Source organism: Coloeus monedula (assembly GCF_965178545.1).
Source record: "Coloeus monedula genome assembly, chromosome: 24".
Classification (NCBI taxonomy): domain Eukaryota; kingdom Metazoa; phylum Chordata; class Aves; order Passeriformes; family Corvidae; genus Coloeus; species Coloeus monedula.
In genome coordinates this window covers 1,957,104-1,972,284 of record NC_138804.1, presented here as the reverse complement: position 1 = coordinate 1,972,284, position 15,181 = coordinate 1,957,104, and the positions used below count along the sequence as shown (strand labels likewise).

The 15,181-nt window shown below is 58.7% G+C and overlaps 1 protein-coding gene across 1 annotated transcript; it reads left to right on the top strand.

Annotated features, from left to right (window-relative positions):
• Positions 1-1,458: 1,458 nt before the first annotated feature.
• TMEM39B (transmembrane protein 39B) lies at positions 1,459-9,595 on the top strand. Its single transcript, XM_082296484.1, has 9 exons — positions 1,459-1,496; positions 3,035-3,221; positions 5,589-5,808; positions 6,086-6,169; positions 6,763-6,917; positions 7,647-7,983; positions 8,365-8,552; positions 8,886-9,006; positions 9,240-9,595. The coding sequence occupies exons 2-9, from the start codon at positions 3,094-3,096 to the stop codon at positions 9,474-9,476; spliced, it is 1,470 nt and encodes a 489-aa protein (XP_082152610.1). The 5' UTR covers positions 1,459-1,496; positions 3,035-3,093; the 3' UTR covers positions 9,477-9,595.
• Positions 9,596-15,181: the final 5,586 nt, after the last annotated feature.

Below are 15,181 nucleotides of genomic sequence, written 5' to 3'. Positions count from 1 at the left end.
CATCTGCCACGAGCAGAGCCAAGAAAAACAGCTTGAATGTGCATTTTCCCTTCCTTAACCCCTCCTGTTGCTCTCCTGAAGGAAACTTGGGCTCAGGGTCATTCCTGCAGCCTGGAGAGACCCTGGAGTGGCCCTGGAGGAGGAGGAGGAGGAGGCAGCAGCTGTGCTGTGCCCGCTGGGAGAGGCAGAGGAGAACAGGGAATGCATCCACATGGAGCTTTTGGGGAGGAAAACAGGCCTCAGGGAGCTTCTCCTGTCATGGATCAACCTGGAACATCCTGCGTGAGACGTGGGCTGCGAGGGGGAGGAATTCCTGCAGGTTGGGCAGTGTCCATGGGGCTCCCATCTGGGATGGTGAGATGTTATTCCTCATTTTTCTCCTCGGGAAGCTCCCTTGAGTGAGCACAGAACAGCAAGCTTCGCTGTGGCTGCTCAGTTGAGCCTTCCATGGCTGCCATATGTTTTCCTGGGAATGTTTTTCCACGCTCCTTTTGCTCCTTTTGCCAAGAGGGATGAATCTCCCAGGAGTCGATTCCAGAGCTGGTTGAGGAGCACAGTTAAAGACACTGTTTGCTATGACTGCAAAATGGGAATCTGCCAGGTTTGGGGTAGTGCTGGAGAACACCAGAGCCTCCCTTGGATCCCTGGTGGAATACTGAAATACAAACTGTTTCCCGATTGTGGTGTTCATTTCGCCACCAAAAAAAGGTTCATCTGTCACGTTCCAGATGCAAACCTGACATTATTTGAGCCTGGCCATGTTTTTAGGGATGTCCTGGTACCTTCAGAGTTGTTCCTGGAGGATTCTCTCAAACATCAGTTGTCAGGACACTCCTGATTTTTTGATGGCTCTGCACAGTCCCAGAATCAATTTAGGTTGGAAAAACCCTCCAAGACTTGTGACCCATCCCCACCACTCACACCTCCAGGGACGGGGACTCCAAACCTCCCTGGGCAGCCAAAAAAAAAAAAACCCAGAAAAGAAGGAAAGTTTGGCTCTGTGCAAGTCCATTCATTTCAGAGCCGCCTTTCCCTCCAGCCCAGGCAGGCCTGGCTCTCAGCCTCGTGTAACGCTCCATCTGTGCTGAAGCATCAACCCCCACAAACTCGAGCAAAGAACTGCCATAAAAACCCACCGAGGGCGCTCCGTGAAGACGCCCAAAACGCATCCAGGTGCATCACAGCCCCTCCAGCGGGGAGCGCCGCGCAGATGGCGGCAGGGATTACTCATTCCCTACAACAACGGGCTGCCGAGCAGTGCTGTTGGCTGGCGGCGGTGCTTCCTCCCGTTTCCACGGGCTCGGGGGTGACACCGGGAGGTGGCACCGGGAGGTGGCACCGGGACCCCGCGGTGCCCCCGGGTGGGCGTGGCCTGGCGGAGGGGGCGTGGCCCAGAGCGCGTTCGCGCCCCTCAGGAGCTTTGTCCCGCGCCGGCCGCCGTCGCGCCCCGCCCGCCATATTGTGCCCGGCGCAGGCGGAGCGGCGGCCGGCGATGGGTGAGGGGGGCCGGGCCGGGGGCAGCGCGGCCGGAGGGGGGAACGGGCGGAACGGGCGGGGGGGAGCCCGCCCGGCAGCCGGGGGGAGCGGCCCGGGCGGCGGGCGGAGCGCGGGAGAGCCCCGCGGCTCGCCCCGCCCCGCCGCGGTGAGGGGGGCGGCTCCCGCGCCGCGGCCTCGCCCGGAGCCCCTGAGCCCCTCAGAGCCCCTGAGCCCCCCCTCAGAGCCCCGCGTCCCGCCGCGGCCTCGGGGAGTGCTCACGGAGCCCCCCCGGAGCCCTCTGTGGCGCTTCCCTGCGAGTCCCGAGTACCTCGGTGGGGTCTTCGAAGCCCCCGGGGGTCTCGCTGCAGCCCTGGCCGGACCCTCAGAGCCCCCGGGGCCCCCTCAGCTCTTCTGCAGCCCCCACTTGTGCCCCCAAATTGCCCTCTCACAGCTCCCCCAGAGCCGCTGTGGCCCCCAGTGTTGTCCTGCAGTCCCGCCTTGTGCTCCCACATTTCCCTTTTACAGCCCCGGCTGCTCCCCTAGAGCCCTTTTGGCCCCCATTTGTACCCCCAGATTTCCCTTTACAGCCCCTACTGTGCCCCCACATTTCCCATTTCCCCCCTGGAGTTTTTGTGGCTCCTTCCCGCACCTCTGTGGACCCCAAACCCCCCAGGTCTGTGCCTTCACAGCTTCCACTGCTCCTTCAGAGCTTCCTCGGAGCTCCCAGAGCTCCAGCAGTTCCCAAAAACCATCCCAGCAGCTCCCCCAAACCAGCAGCTCCCAGGTGCCCTCAAGATCCAGCTCTAGGACAGGGTTTTTGGAGAACTCCCGAGCTCAGCATCAGCTTTAAAACTCCTTTAAGATCAGTCTCTAAACCTTCAGCACTTATTTTGTTGCTCCGGATGCAAATTCCAAAGCGGTGCAAGCTGGAAATGACCCACCAGGAAAAGGAATGTTCAGTCATTGGTCTGCCCTGCGTTTCCCTCACAGCTCAGATTTCACTTGGAAGTGGGGGGTTTTTATCATTTCGTGTTGTGTGGATTCTGCTGTGGTTAAACAGGATCCAGGGAAAGTTTGGAACACCTTGGGATGAGTTTTATGTGTGGCAAGCAAGCACTAAATTTGAGCATGACCTCAATGCCATCAAAACATAAAACAACAAATACCCTAAAAAAGTGGTGTTTTATCCCATCTTAAAGAGCCGACAATAAAATATTAATTTTAAAGAGCTGTAACCTTCAATTCCAACACAAAACTGAGTAAAATGCACCAAAACATCTCCAAATTCCCGAGTCCTTGGGGCCAGTTTTTGAGCATCTCTTGATGCTCATCATCTCTGCCTGGCAGATGGAATTCCTTGTATAAAGTGATGAATTCCCAGCACCTCAGCAAGCTTGGAGCTCCCTGGGGAAAAAAAAAAAAGGTGGAGAAAGTTGGATTATCCCGGAGCAACGGGTCAGGGCGGTGATGGAGAGGCCTGGAATGATCAATAAATGATCTACTAAATGCTAATTCATGAAGAAATGCTCATTCATAAATGCTCAATGTCTCCCTGCAGTGGTGAGGGCTGAGCCCAGCCCGCAGTGAGCAGCCAGGAATCCCCCCAAGCTCCTGGGAATGGCCGGGGGACGCCGGGGTCCCAACAGAACCTCCTACTGCCGGAACCCCCTGTGCGAGCCCGGAGCCGCCGGGGCCTCCGGACACTCCTCGGGCTCCTCCGTCACTGGCGTGCGCTCCCGGACCAGGTACGGGCTGCTCCCAGCTCCAGGGACAGCTGGGAACACCTCTGGTGTGGAATGGCTTGGGTGGGGAGGACCCTAGAGCTCATCCCATTCCTTGGCCTTGAAGCTCATCCCATTCCCCAACCTTAAAGCTCAGCCTTAAAGCTCATCCCATTCCCCAACCTTAAAGCTCATCCCATTCCTTGATCTTAAAGCTCATCCCATTTCCTGACCTTAAAGCTCATCCCATTCCTTGGCCTTAAAGCTCATCCCATTCCTTGGCCTTAGAGCTCATCCCATTCCTTGGCCTTAAAGCTCATCCCATTCCCCAACTTTAGAGCTCATCCCATTCCCCGACCTTAAAGCTCAGCCTTAAAGCTCATCCCATTCCCCAACCTTAAAGCTCATCCCATTCCTTGATCTTAGAGCTCATCCCATTCCCCAACTTTAGAGCTCATCCCATTCCTTGATCTTAAAGCTCATCCCATTCCTTGGCCTTAAAGCTCATCCCATTTCTTGATCTTAAAGCTCATCCCATTCCTTGGCCTTAAAGCTCATCCCATTCCTTGGCCTTAAAGCTCATCCCACTCCCCACCACCTTCCCCTATCCCAGGTTGTTCCAACCCATCCTGGGACGCTTCCAAGGATGGAGCAGCCGCAGCTTCTCTGGGAAATCCATTCCAGCTCCTCCCAGTGAGGGATTTCTTCCCCAAATCCCGTCTAACCTCTGGCAGATTAAAACCATTCCCAGCTCGCTTTCCTGTGGCTCAGCAGGTTGTTAACTCCCAGCTCCCTTTGCCCACATCCTGCTTTGTCCCTTGTAATTAGGATGGGTGTCCCTGAGACCCTTCAGGACAGGCTCCCAGGAGAGTTCAAACCCTTCAGTGACCATGGAATGAGAAATAAAAATAGAGACAATTTTATATCCAAAGCCCAGCTCGGGTTGTTGCATCTCCTGCGCCCTGAACTTGGTGTCAGGCAGAGTTTAGCTCAGGTGATGTGGCTCTGTAGGGTTTTTTTAGGATCAAATCCAGCTGGATTCTGTCACTGAGGCAGAGGAGGAGGGAGCAGCAGCAGCATAAACAGGAGGTGCTTTCTTTACTCTGCAAAGAAAATGTTGGGTCTGTCTCAGCACACTCCCTGCTGAGGGCCCTGAGCCAGGGAATTTGTAGGGATACAGTTATCCAGACAAGTCATTGCAAGGGCACAGAAGGTGGAGCAATCCACCTTTCCTGGGAAAGCACACTCCCAGGGCCTTATCCCAAGGCAGGGAATGCACAGATCACAGCCCAGCTCACCTCCGAGTGAGCCAGAGCCGTGCTTTTTGCAAGGGTATGAAGTGACAGGACACAGGGAATGGCTTCCCACTGCCAGAGGGCAGGGTTAGGTGGGATTTTAGGGAGAAATCCTTCCCTGGGAGGGTGGGGAGGGGCTGGAATGGAATTCCCAGAGAAGCTGTGGCTGCCCTTGGATCCCTGGAAGTGTCCAAGGCCGGCTTAGATGGGGCTTGGAGCAGCCTGGGATAAGGGAAGGTGTCCCTGCCCATGCCCTGGATGATCCTTAATGTCCCTTGCAGCCCAAACCATTCTGTGATCCCATGATTTATCAATCCCGAGGAGCTGAATCACCATGAATTTGGGAATCTGGGAGTTTCAGAGAGCTCAGGTTTTCCCCTCACTCAGGGCCTTATTTTAGGTTCTCCACCTCGTGTTTTAAACCCTGGCCCCATCCTCCTGCATCCCCCTGGATCAGCACTTCTGCAGCCACGCTCCACGATTGGGATCTCATTTGGGCATTTACAGTAGCAGTTCATGCTCTGCAGTTCCTTTGAGGCCCACACCCAGATTCCTTTGCCTGTTGTTATTTAGAGATTGCAGATAAATCTGGGAGATATTAATTCCCTTTGATTCAGAGGATCAGTCTGGGATGTGCTCACACAGGAATAGGCACCTCTGGCTAAACTCGTTTTTCCTCCTCAGGTGAACAGAAGGTGAAGAATGAACAAGGGCTTGTGTGTAATTGCTCTGCCTTTCATGTTCAAGCACTCTTAGATATGTAAATACCAACTTGAGGACTGAAAGCTTCCAATTAATTAAGAGAGCCACTGCTTGTCCCTCGAGTAGCACAACACAACCCTGGGTTTGAACCTGATCAACGCAGGGGATTTCATATCAAATGTCCTGGTGCTGGTGGCTGGCCTGGGCCCAAATATTGCTGTGTGTGAGCAAATCCCTGCTCACATCTGCCTGAAGAGTCACCCTGGCGTGCTGATATTCGTGATTTGTGCCAGCTCTTGATGGCTTGAGTTTCCCAATCAATCTTAGACCTGTGGGGGGGGGAGCTGGAGAACATTTCCCCTGTTCAGCCCTGGCTGTTGGCTTCCCCTGGCAGGAGTGGCTCAGGGACAGGCCTGTCCAGCCCCCCTCTGGCAGCTCAGACAGTCGTCCCCCTGCGGCACTGCAAGATCCCCGAGCTGCCCGTGGAGAGGAGCGTCCTGTTCGAGCTGCAGCTCTTCTTCTGCCACCTCGTCGCCCTCTTCGTCCACTACATCAACATCTACAAGACGGTGTGGTGGTACCCACCCTCCCATCCTCCTTCTCACACGTCCCTGGTAAGCACCAAAGGGCAGCTGGCACTCCCAGGCTGTCTCTTGGATCACTAATCATAAACTTCTAGAGAGAGGTTTGATTAAAAACTACAGCTGACTCTACAACCCTTCAGTGCTGCTTCTGCAATTCCTTGTTTTCCACATTTTGGGCTCTGGCTGCCTGCTTGGCATTCTCTTGGAAAAGAGCCTGAGGAGAAGAGAATAATTTGGGAGTTTCTGTGTTGAATGTGGGTTCCTGGTGCTTCAGGGAAATGGAATCGTTTTGGTTTTGTCCCCACAGAACTTTCACCTCATTGACTTCAACGTGCTGACGGTGACAACCATCGTCCTGGCACGGCGGCTCATCGGTGCTATCGTCAAGGAGGTAAAGTCAGAGCTGTCCTTCCAGGAGATCTGTAAAGCTCTGTGTCCCTTCTGCCATTCCAAACTCCTCCATCCTTCCCTGAAAACCTCTGTGAGATTCCCAAGCCGGAATTCCAGGCGTGGTTTCCAGTGGGAGGAGCAGAGAACAGAACTGAGCGCCCCAAACTGCTGCTCCTGCTGGCTCTGTGTCCTTCTGTGACTCTCCCTGAATTTCTGTCTCAGCTAAACTGTAGTGATTGTGCTTCTCTCCTCCCATCTGGCTCTTTTCCTGTTCTCTCCATCACTCCAGCTTTCCCCAGGGAAGAGCCAGGGCAGGTGGGTGTCTGCTCACTGTGGAAGCATCCCATAGTGAGCAGTGCCAGCAGAGTGGGCTGGGCACTGGTGACTACCAGACCTTAACTAGAAACTCTCCTCACTCCAGCTTGAGGAATGATTCCAGAGATTTTGGAGAGCCCAGATTCCACAGGAAGCCTCTGTGTCCTGATGTCAACTTGTCACTGGCACTTCCTTCCTACTTATGAATGTACACATTGAGTTTTCCCCTTGAAGAAGAGGGAATGCCCAGCTCTGCCCAGCTCTCTCCTGTGCCCACAGGCTTCCCAGAGTGGCAAAGTCTCCCTGCCACGCTCCATCTTCCTGGTGGTCACTCGCTTCGCCGTCCTCACAGGCACGGGCTGGAGTTTGTGTCGCTCCATCATCCACCTCTTCAGAACCTACTCCTTCCTCAACCTCCTCTTCCTGTGCTACCCGTGAGTATCCCTGGCTCAGGGCTGGAGGATCCACCCTAAATCCAGGGGGAGGCTCCCTGCAGTCCTGTGGGGTTCTGAGCTGGAATTCCCCAAGTCTTGGAGCACCCTGGGCTTGTGGAAAGTGTCCCTGCCCGTGGTGACAGAGTTTTCCCTGCACCTCTCCCTCCTTTGTCACATTCCTTAGTGGCAGCACACATCCATAACACTGACCCTTCTTTCAGCTTGATGTGAGCATTAATTATTACTCGTTATTGCTGCTCATTTCTTCTGAAAAGGGTTATGTGCTTTTCCCGTGGCACTCACAGAACTCAGGGCTTTGTTTTCCCGTTGTTCCTGAGCTCCTCTGCCAGGTGGAGAGGGATTCAAACAGCTCCTGCTTTTTGTTAACTATCAAAAGGAAATATTTGGAGTGGAAATAGCTCCCTCCTCCCTGGTAGATGCAGGAGGAAACATCCACAGAGATTTGCTGCTTGTGTTTGAGCTCAGAGCTCTTTCGGGGAGTTTCCCTTTGGAATCATGGAATGCCAGACTGGTTTGGCTTGGGGGAGGACCTTAAAGCTCATCCAGTAGGGACAGGGACACCTTCTATTAGACAAGGTTGCCGTGAGCCCCGAACTCCTGCAGCTCAGAGCCCCACAGGGCTCCAGGGAAATTCGGGATGGGAATGTGATCCCGCTGGGATGGGCTGCAGCTCCTAAGGTCCAACAGCCGTGCCTTGTGCTTCCCCAGGTTCGGGATGTACATCCCCTTCCTGCAGCTGAACTGTGACTTCCGGAAGGCGGGGCTCTTTGCCCAGGTGGCCAACATCGGCCCCAGGGACACGGGAGAGGTGACAGCCCGGGGCAGGGACTACCTGACAGTGCTCAAGGAGACCTGGAAGCAGCACACGAGGCAGATGTACGGCATGGAGGCCATGCCCAGCCACGCCTGCTGCCTGTCCCCGGACCTCATCCGCAACGAGGTGGAGTTCCTGAAGATGGACTTCAACTGGCGCATGAAGGAGGTGCTGGTGAGCTCCATGCTCAGTGCCTACTACGTGGCCTTCGTGCCTGTGTGGTTTGTCAAGGTGAGGCCTGGCTGGGAGGTGACGCTGGGCCTGTGGGGGCACATTGGGGGAGGACGGTCCTTACTTGTGGTGATGGAATTCTGAATGTCTGGGGGTGAGGGGTGAGCCTGTCCCTGTCCCCTGCTCCGTCAGCTGAGCATGGGGAGCATCAGGAGCTGTCTCCCTGGTTTTGGTGATGATGGCACGAATATTTTGCAGGAATTCTCCATCCTCCATCTCACACAGGCTCTCCTTTCTCAAGCAGGATCAACAGCTCCGTGCAGAGCCCTTGTTTTACCTCCCTGCCCCAGTGCTCTGTGCTGTGATGCCTTGGGCAGGTGAGGCTGTCCACACATGTCCCACAGTGTCCAAACCCTGTCACCCCTTCCTGTCCCCCCCCAGAACACTCAGTACTACGACAAACGCTGGTCCTGCGAGCTCTTCCTGCTGGTTTCCATCAGCACCTCAGTGATCCTCATGCAGTACCTGCTCCCTGCCCGCTACTGTGACCTGCTCCACAAAGCTGCAGCACACCTGGGCTGCTGGCAGAAGGTGGATCCAGCCCTCTGCTCCAACGTGCTGCAGCATCAGTAAGGAATTCTCTGCTGGGCTTAGGGCTGGAGTTTTCTCTTGGCTGGGTGGGGAGCGCAGCTTTAAAATAAAACAGGGAAAAATGAGAGCGGAGTTGTTGGCTGACACATCCAACAGCACAAACACCCCTGGCACTGTCCCCTGCCAAGCAGAGCTGGTTTTTGGCAAGGTGCCAGCTGCTCCTGGCCACAGCTACCTGCAGTTTGTCACTGCTGTGGTGACAATTCCAAACTGGGAGCAGAATCCCCGTGCTCCTCCTCGCTGCTGGTGGGGAGGCAGCAGAGCCCAGTGCCCCGTGCAGCTGGGATTAAGGATTCTCTTGTTCCCTGCAGGTGGACTGAGGAGTGTATGTGGCCTCAGGGGGTCCTGGTGAAGCACAGCAAGAATGTCTACAAGGCCGTGGGGCACTACAACGTGGCCGTGCCCTCGGACGTCTCGCACTTCCGATTCCACGTAAGCTCCCCTCTCCTTCCCAGGGAGCAGGGATAAATAACACAGCAGGATCATGTCCTGAGCACCTCAGGCTGGTGGAGATGGGGATCAGTGCCCAGGCTGGGGGAATCCTGGGGTCACAAGGGTGACTCCATCCAGAGCCAGTCAATGTATGCCCAGAGGAATCCTCACAGTCCTCTGCCTCACTCAAAGGTTTCACCCCTTTCCCAGTGCCTCACCGTGCTCTCCCACAGTTCTTTTTCAGCAAACCACTGCGAATCCTCAACATCTTGATCCTGCTGGAAGGAGCAGTCATCTTCTACCAGCTCTACTCGCTGATTTCCTCGGAGAAGTGGCACCAGACCATCTCCCTGGCTCTGATCCTCTTCAGCAATTACTACGCCTTCTTCAAGCTGCTGCGGGACCGGCTGGTGCTGGGCAAAGCCTACTCCTATGCTGCCAGCAGGGACTCAGAGCAGAAGTTAAATTAAAACAATTGCACTGATGCTCTCAGCTTATTACAGAACAAACAAAAACGAGAAACCCTCAGAGCTTTGTATTTTTGTTACCACTGCTTTTTTTTGTTGTCGTTTTCTTTGATAACTGATGTAATTAAAAGGAAAAAAAAAAACTATTTTTTTACTCCCAACAAGTTGTTCGTGTGTTTGTTGTTTGAATCCACCTCCACGAAAAGTTTGCTGCTGTTTGGGTGTGGGGAGGGATTTGTTAATGGTGCTGAGGTTTGGCAGGGATGGAGTGGGAGGAGGAAGGTGAGAGTTAAAGGTGAGCTAAAGCTCCCAGCTGGGTTCCTTTAGGAGGAGTTGAACCCTCATCCCATCCTTTTGGGGGTCCTGTGCCCCCTCCCCGTGCTCTGAGGAGGGAAAGGTGATGTTATTTCTCTAAAATGTTTTATTTTTAGATTGCTGAGCCCCAGCTGCTGCAGCCCCCGGCTTGCAGCGCCCTGGTTCGAGGGGTCCCCTGGGGATGGGGGACACGGGGGGAGCAGGGGGGGTTTGGGGGAGCCCCAGCCGCTCCCCTTTGCTGCTTTACCCGTGGGTCGGGTGTTCTGCCCCGGCTCCTCCTGCCCGACCTGCCCGTCAGGGTCGGGGAAGGAGGAGAAGGAGGAGAAGGAGGAGAAGGAGGAGAAGGAGGAGAAGGAGGAGAAGGAGAAGGAGAAGGAGAAGGAGAAGGAGAAGGAGAAGGAGAAGGAGAAGGAGAAAAGGAGAAGGAGAAGGAGAAGGAGAAGGAGAAGGAGAAGGAGAAGGAGAAGGAGAAGGAGAAGGAGAAGGAGAAGGAGAAGGAGAAGGAGAAGGAGAAGGAGAAGGAGAAGGAGAAGGAGAAGGAGAAGGAGAAGGAGAAGGAGAAGGAGAAGGAGAAGGAGAAGGAGAAGGAGGAGGAGGAGAGAAGGAGGAGGAGGAGGAAGGGACACGGCGCATCCCCCCGGCCCGGGGGCAGCGGGGCCGTCCCCGCTGCCGGGAGCAGCGCCCGTGCGGCCGCTCCGGGGGCTCCAGGCTCCCCCTACCCGCGGGAGAGTCCCGAGGGGGTCCCAAAAGGGGTTCCGGGGGTCCTAAATGGGATCCCGAGGGGTTCGGGGGGGTCCCGGGTCCGGCCTTTGTTCCGGCAGGGCCGTGTGGCCGCCAGGGGGCGCCCGGCGCGCGCGCTCCCGATCCCGATCCCGATCCCAGTCTGGATCCCAATTCCGATCCCGGTCTCGGTCCCGATTCCCATCCCGGTCTCGGTCCCGATTCCCATCCCGATTCTGATCCCGATTCTGATCCTGATTCTGATCGCGATTCTGATCCTGGTCCCCGTGCAGATCCCGGTCCCGGTCCCGGTTCCGACGCCGCTCCCGTTTCAGCCCCGGCCGCACCGGGCAGTTATTGCCACTGAAAGCGGAGATCAAGCACCGGAGCGGGTCCGGGAGAACCGGGAGTGGGATCGGAATCAGGACCAGGACACAGACCGGGACCGGCGGCAGCATCGCCCGTGGCACTGGGGAGGGGAAACGGGGCGTCGGTGCCCGGCAGAGCCCCGAGGGACGGCGGGGACACGGCGGGGACACGGCGGGACCGAAGGCCACCGGGAGCGAAGCCACCGCCGTTCCTCAGCGCTGCCGTCAGCGGGGCGAAGACCGAGGAAGAGGAAGGAGCAGCGGGAACAGCGAAGGCTGGAGGGGAGCCAGACGCGGCCGAGCCCGCGGGATTGTGCTCCCCCCGCGCCCCCACCCCACTCCCAGACCGGGACCGGGACAGGCACGGAGCTGGGATCGCTCCACTCCCGGGATCACCGAGGGGCTCCGCTGCTTGGAGCGGCTGCGGGAACCCCCCGAACCCCCCCCCGGAGGGTCCTGCGGGTTTGGGGGGGGCACAGAGAGGCCCCCCCCCAGCCTGTCCCTGTTTCCCGTGTGACCCCACCAGGACCAAATCCAGCCTCTGGCCGGGGATTCCAGCCGGGATGGGGCGGGGGGTGATGTCGGGGCCCCGGCCCCCTCCCCAGCGCGGCGGGAGGAAACGGCCGTGTCCAGCCTTTCCCGAGGATGAGGATTTCCTTCCTCCCATTGAGCGGGGACCCTGGGGTTAGCACGCACCCTGTGGGGCCCTGTGGGGCACTCGGCCACAGGGCGGGGGGCCTGGCTGGGAATTGGGGGGCAGAGACCCCCCGACACGCAGCCCTGGGGGCACGTCCCTTATTCCCCTCCTGCCTGGCCGGGATCCCGGGAATGAGGGAGATGGATTTGGCGGGGGCACAGGATGGAGACGTGCAGCCATTTCCTCTTCTCCTTCCCTTTTTCCCACCCCGAGAGCGCCGCGGATATTTCGGGGTGGACCCGGGGATTCTTGGCTTCCCAGAAATGCTGTTCCCTCAGCTGGGAAGAGCTGTCACCGGCAGCAGTGACACGTTTCATTTCCCTTGAACCGGGGCTTTCCCAGGGCCTCCGGGCAGGGATGATGTCCCAGGGGAGATCCCGGTGGGAATTCCCCTGGGAACACCACGGAAGTGGCTCCGCTGGGAACTCAGGTTGGTGACCCCGGGGGTCCCGGGCAACCCAAAGCCACGAGCTGCACGCCGGGGGTCCCGGGCTGGCCGGGCTCCATCTGCCGCGCTCCCCACGCCCGCTAATCCCGGGATTAGCAGCCAGATGCCAGGGGCAGGTTTGCCGCAGGTAACGAGGATCCCTCGGGAGGAGGTGACGGACATCAAAGTGCAGGAATTATGGCCGATCCCACCCGAGCCTGGGGTCCCCGGGCAGGAGGGCAGAGGGGACAGGGAGCTCACATCTGCCAAGACACATCCTGGCGTGTCCCCAAGCACAGCACCCCAGAATAGCGGCCACGCTGGAGCAAAATTCCCGGCAGAAATTCCCTCCATGGGCTCAGCATCGCCCGGGCTGAGCCCTCCCTGTGCACACCCAAAACTGGGAAAAGCTTCATCCTCCTGCTGCCTGCCGGGAATCCCCTCAGCAGATGCAGCTGATGGGAAAGTGGCTGATTTCCCTTAAAAGCCTGTCCCAACATTCCTGGGAGGCCACGTCTCCCACCCTTATCCCAGTTCCTGGGACCTCCAAGCAGCCAATTCCTGATTGCTCCCAGCCCAGCTCGGCACGGATGAAGGACTGCTGGATCCCGGATTTCTGGATGGTCCTGCAGCTCAACCCCCTCACTGGGGACCTGTCAGACACCTCCCAGCTCCTCCTCATCCATCCCAAACCCCCAGCCCATCCCTGGCTTGTTCGCTGCCAAATCCAACATCCAGCAGCTCCTGATGTGGCACAAGAAGGTGGGAAGGGACAGGAGCATCCCCCAAAACCAAAGGTGATCCCACCTGGGCTGTGCCACCCTGTACCTGGCAGCTGTAATTCCTCCCTAATAAATATTTTTTACATTAATAAAGCCAAATCCCCAAAGTGGTTAATTAAGGATTCGTTTGCTCGCTGTCACCACACACTGCAGCCAGTTTGGGGTGAGATCGGGGGGAAAAACATCCCAGTGCTGATCCTGTCAGCATCCCCCAGGCCGAGGGACCCCTGAGCAGCACCCGGGCCCTGCTCTCCCCCAGCCCCAGAGCCGCGGGGTCCCCTTGGGACACCCAAATTCTGGAGATGCTGAACTGAGCCGTGCTGGCCACAACAGCCCTGACCTTGCCCAGGGCTCACCCGGCCAAAACCGGGGCAGGCCACGGCCCACGAGGCCCCGTCCTGCCGTAATTACGAGCCCTCAATTAGCATACGCGCATCCTCATTAGCAATTACACGCACGTCCTCATTTCCTCATCCAAACAAGTCCACGATAGGGACCAGGAGCTGGAGCAAGGATCGGGCAGACCCCCGAGCCACCCCCGCAGCCTCTCCCGTCACCTGAGGCCACCAAACTCGTGGTGCACGGGAGCGGGGACAGCGCCCGCAGCTCCCCGGGCCCCCCGGCAGCGGCTCCCGCGGGGACCAGATGGTGACACCGAGCGCGGGGGCCAGATGGACCCTCCCGCCCGTGGTCCCCCCTCCGCTTCCGCTGCCATTCTCCCCCGGCAGCCGCCATAAATATGGAACAGCTCCGTTCCCCAGCCGGCAGGAGGAGGGACGGCGGCTCCCGGCGCTCCAGTCCCTTCGCTCCGGGCTGGGGGACATCGAGGTGCCACCCCCGGCATGGTGGACACGGCCCCCACTGCAGTTTCAGCTGAATATTCCCGGTGATCTGGGCTGGAGGCGCATGAGGACTGAAAGGTGGTGAATGGAGGCTCTGGAGAGCGTGGGGATGTTTCCCAAAAGTTGTGGAGAAGAGGGGGGCAGTGTCCGGAAGGTCGCCCGCCCCCCAGGTGGGTGTCAGGCTCTGTGGTGGCCCTATCCAAGGCCGAGCTCCTCAAGCCCTCGTGGAAACCCAAAGGCACATAAGAAACCCCAAACCCACCCTACACCGCTGGAGGTTTTGGATCCTTGGTCAGACCCCAGTCAGGCACCCCCTGAGTGGCAGCGCCTCCCCCTCGGCCACCAAAGGGGTGTCCCAGGGGTCCTGTTCGCCGCTTTTGGGATCTCCCAAGAGGCTGCGAGTCCCGAGGTGTGGCTGATCCGGGACACGCCAGGACCTGCAGCCCCACGAGGGGCGTTTGCAGCCGGAGGCTCTGCCGGGAACGGGCGAGTTTCGGTCCCACGGCGGGCACGGCCGTGCCCCATCCCCTCCCTGCGGGGACAACGTGCACCGGGACAGCTCCCGGCCGGGCCACGCTTCCTCCCGCCACCACCCCGGTGGCCTCGAGCCTTTCCTCCGCTCTTCCTCCGCTTTTCCGCCGAGCCCGGAGCCGTGGCTGCCTTCCTGCCCCGGCCCCGCTTCCTGCCGGCCGGCGCTGCCTCCTCCGCGCCCCGCATTCCCGGCTTTCCCAGCCGCGCCAGCACCATCCATCCTGCCCGGGGCTCCTTCCCGAGCTCCACACAGGGGGACCTGGCCTCCGTGCGTGTCCCCAGCCGCTGTCCCAGGACCCCGCGGCCTCCTCGAGCCTCCGGTCCCCAAAGCTCCACGTGGGACCAGTCCCCGACGCCGCTGCGGGGCGATTCCAGAGGTCCCTCCCTGCTCCACCCGCAGATTTCTTCCAGCTCAGCGGGAAGAGCATCGAACGGAGCAAATCTGCCCCCCGGGCTCACCCCAGGGAGCGGCAATTCCCCGGTTCCAATCACTTTTGGGGATCTACCTCTGACCTAGTTTCTAATCCAGCGCTCGGAGCGGCGGGGATGGCACGCAGGGCGCTGGGGAGGAGCGGGAGCTTTCCAGGAGCATCCACACCCCCCCGGCTCCTGCTTTTTGGTGGGGCTGAGGGTCCGGAGGCTGCTCCCGGCTCGGGGCTGCTGCTGAGGGCAGGACATTCCCACACTGAGCCCAAGGGTGTCCCCCAAAACCGGTCGGACGCGCGCGGCCGTGACTCAGCCCGGTGGCAGCGGGCGGGGAGCGTCGAGAGCGGGCGGGCAGCGGCAGGACGGGACCTGCGCGGGGCCCCCCGCGTCCCAGGCAGCCCTGAGCAAACAGGGAAGTGAAAAATTTCCTTTTCCTTCCTCCCGCCGAGCTGGGTGTCACCGCGTCGGGGTGACCTCCCCCTGCACTCCGCTGCCTCATGCATCCCCCCCCCCTCCCGCCGCTCCCTCCCGGCTCCGGGTGAGGGCTGGGAAGGGCTCCTTATCTCCCTTCCAGGCTGATGCAAGATTTGCTCATCCTGC

Bases quoted from the DNA above. Each gene is read 5' to 3' on its own strand.
- TMEM39B (XM_082296484.1), top strand. From the start codon at position 3,094: ATGGCCGGGGGACGCCGGGGTCCCAACAGAACCTCCTACTGCCGGAAC. The intron at 6,918-7,646 runs GTGAGTATCCCT...GTGCTTCCCCAG, and splicing joins CTCCTCTTCCTGTGCTACCC to GTTCGGGATGTACATCCCCT. The intron at 7,984-8,364 runs GTGAGGCCTGGC...GTCCCCCCCCAG, and splicing joins TGCCTGTGTGGTTTGTCAAG to AACACTCAGTACTACGACAA.